Source organism: Nicotiana tabacum, chromosome 20 (genome assembly GCF_000715075.1).
Source record: "Nicotiana tabacum cultivar K326 chromosome 20, ASM71507v2, whole genome shotgun sequence".
Lineage (NCBI taxonomy): Eukaryota > Viridiplantae > Streptophyta > Magnoliopsida > Solanales > Solanaceae > Nicotiana > Nicotiana tabacum.
The window spans coordinates 106,828,123-106,830,547 of record NC_134099.1 but is presented as its reverse complement, the minus strand read 5'-3'; the positions used below and the strand labels follow the sequence as shown (position 1 = coordinate 106,830,547).

Genomic DNA, 2,425 nt, shown 5'->3' with positions numbered 1-2,425 from the left:
ACTTAATATATAAATATATTTTTCTTATATAAAATTGATGGTTTGGTATTTTTTCAATTTATGTTTGTAAAATTAAAAACTTACCCTAATTATTGGTACATTTATAATTTTATATAAAAACTTATAATTTTATTAAAAGAAACCTAATAATCGATTCGGATGAGTCGATTTAATCAATTTTTTAAGGTCTATTGACACCCCTACTAGCAGTTGCGCACTACTTGGATATGAAAAAGCCACGAATCAAATTGACCTGCCATTTACACATCCGGTGGTGCAATACAAACACTGTTACATGAGATTCAACATTAATACGTACACATAATTTTAAAAAATAAAAAATAAAAAAGATTTTTGCCTATACACAGAGTATATATATACATTTTTGGCCAAAAAACAAAAACCAAAATATATATATCCACGCACAAACACAATAAAATATTGACTCATTATAAAAAAAAAAAAAGAAATATTTTGTCACCCAAAAGGTGCTATATAAAGGCAAAGAAGCCTAGCTTCAAGTACAAGCTTTTCCTTCAAATATCACTACTCATAAGAAAGACAGCATTATGGGTTTGAGAGGTAAGTTAATTGCTAAGACAGAGGTCAAATGTGCTGGAGAAATATTTCATGATCACTTCAGCTCCAAACCTCACCATATCCCTAAGATAAGCCCTGATAAAGTACACAATTTTAACATTCATGAAGGTGAATTGGGAACTGTTGGTTCTGTTGTTTCATGGAAAATTACCCTTGGTAAGCCTCTTCAACTATTCTTTCTTTTATCATTCTTATGGTATCAATAATATAATGCATATTATTATTTATTTATTTTAAATGTAGACCATTCCACGATTTGTGCGTGTCATCCTTGCGAAGGGGTCATGCTAATCTTCTCTGTATTGTTCCAATTTCATCAGATGCCCCTATAATGAATAGTTCAATGGTCACATTGGTAGTAACCATGACATAATGATAGCATGCTAGGTACCAATTAAAGACCATAATAGAAATGTATATATAATTTCCTTACAATTAACTTAATTGTGTAAATACTTTTACACAATTGGCCCATAGAACTTATAGATAGTCTCCTTATTTTAAAGCTAGTTAGATAAGGTGGAGTACCACTTTATTATGTTAAAGTGAATATTACTTTAGGATTGTATATCTAAATTAACGAGTCAATGAACTAAAAAAAAGGCAGTCTGGTGTACTAAGCTCTCACTATGTGGGGGTCCGTGGAACAGCTGGACCGCAAGAGTCTATTGTATGCAGTTTTATCCTATATTTCTGCAAGAGGTAGTTTCCACGGCTCGAACCCGTGACCTCCTGGTCACATGGCAGCAACTTTACTAGTTACGCCAAGGCTCCCTTCTAGTTAATTACCGAAGTAAAAGTTAGAAATTTGTTCTGCTTTGTTATAACCTCTTGAATGTTTCCGATGTAGATGGAAAAGAGAGAGTGTTGAAGCAAGTTATTGATGCTATAGACGAAGAAAAACAAAAAATCACCTTCAAGTTTATTGAAGGAGATTTGATGGAATTGTACAAGGCCCTTAGTGCTACTTTGGCTGCTGAAGGGAAGTGGATAGAATGGAGTTTTGAGTATGAGAAGCAGAATGAAGATATCCCAGAGCCTTTCACACTCTTGGGACTTGCCATTGATCTCATCAAGGACATTGATTCACACCATCACAACAAATGATACATCTATGTCATAGCTGTGCCTGCTTTAGTGGTCCAATAAATGAAGTATTTTCCGCTTCACTTTCACGGATCCGTTTTTCATTGTGTAATTTCGTGTGCATTTTCGAATGGTTTATACCTATTTCGAAATTTTATTGAACAATAAAAATATAAATTCTGACTTTGGTTTCTCACTTTTAGTTAGTGGATAATGAATAATTGTGTTCTTAAAAAAAAAGGATAAGACGTAATGGTTTATTCAGTTATTTAATTATGCAACTAGACAACAAAAACGACCATAATACGCGTCATGCTCCAAATTGGGGTGAGACATAATTTGGTACCAACCTATTTTAATATGTCGAGTGAATCCTGCCTAGTTGGCTGAAAGATACTACTGACCTTAACATGTCAAAAAAAAGGTGATAGTCTTCATTTAATAGTGTTTGAAAAGTGAAATTAAGAATCTAAAGCAATAAACTTCTGGGGTAGCCTCTACGAGCTAAAATCTAAATACAGAATCTACGGGGAATTTTTTTGAAAATAACGAAATGTCTGCTAAAATAACGTAAGCTGGATAAAATACTAGTTACCGTTGGAAAGAATCAACGGAGCTCACCAACTGGGTCTATGACTTCAACACCTGCCACACGACGTAGCACACTCTAACAAATGAAGTACCACTAATCGAGTACCCAGTAAGTCTCGTTGAACAACCTTTAATCAGGGACGAGACT

The 2,425-nt window shown here is 33.8% G+C and overlaps 1 protein-coding gene and 1 non-coding gene across 2 annotated transcripts; one reads left to right on the top strand and one right to left on the bottom strand.

Annotated features, from left to right (window-relative positions):
• The first annotated feature begins 542 nt into the window (after positions 1-542).
• LOC107780565 (MLP-like protein 43) lies at positions 543-1,801 on the top strand. The gene is made up of 2 exons (XM_016601110.2): positions 543-756; positions 1,451-1,801. Exons 1-2 carry the CDS (start codon positions 570-572, stop codon positions 1,705-1,707), a joined length of 444 nt encoding a protein of 147 aa, XP_016456596.1. The 5' UTR covers positions 543-569; the 3' UTR covers positions 1,708-1,801.
• On the bottom strand, positions 834-937 carry LOC142175026 (U6 spliceosomal RNA). The gene has a single exon (XR_012704217.1). It is a non-coding gene; the product is annotated as a U6 spliceosomal RNA (small nuclear RNA).
• Positions 1,802-2,425: the final 624 nt, after the last annotated feature.

Coding starts and splice junctions, on each gene's coding strand:
- LOC107780565 (XM_016601110.2), top strand. CDS start 570: ATGGGTTTGAGAGGTAAGTTAATTGCTAAGACAGAGGTCAAATGTGCT. Junction 757..1,450: donor TTCATGGAAAATTACCCTTG/GTAAGCCTCTTC, acceptor TTTCCGATGTAG/ATGGAAAAGAGAGAGTGTTG.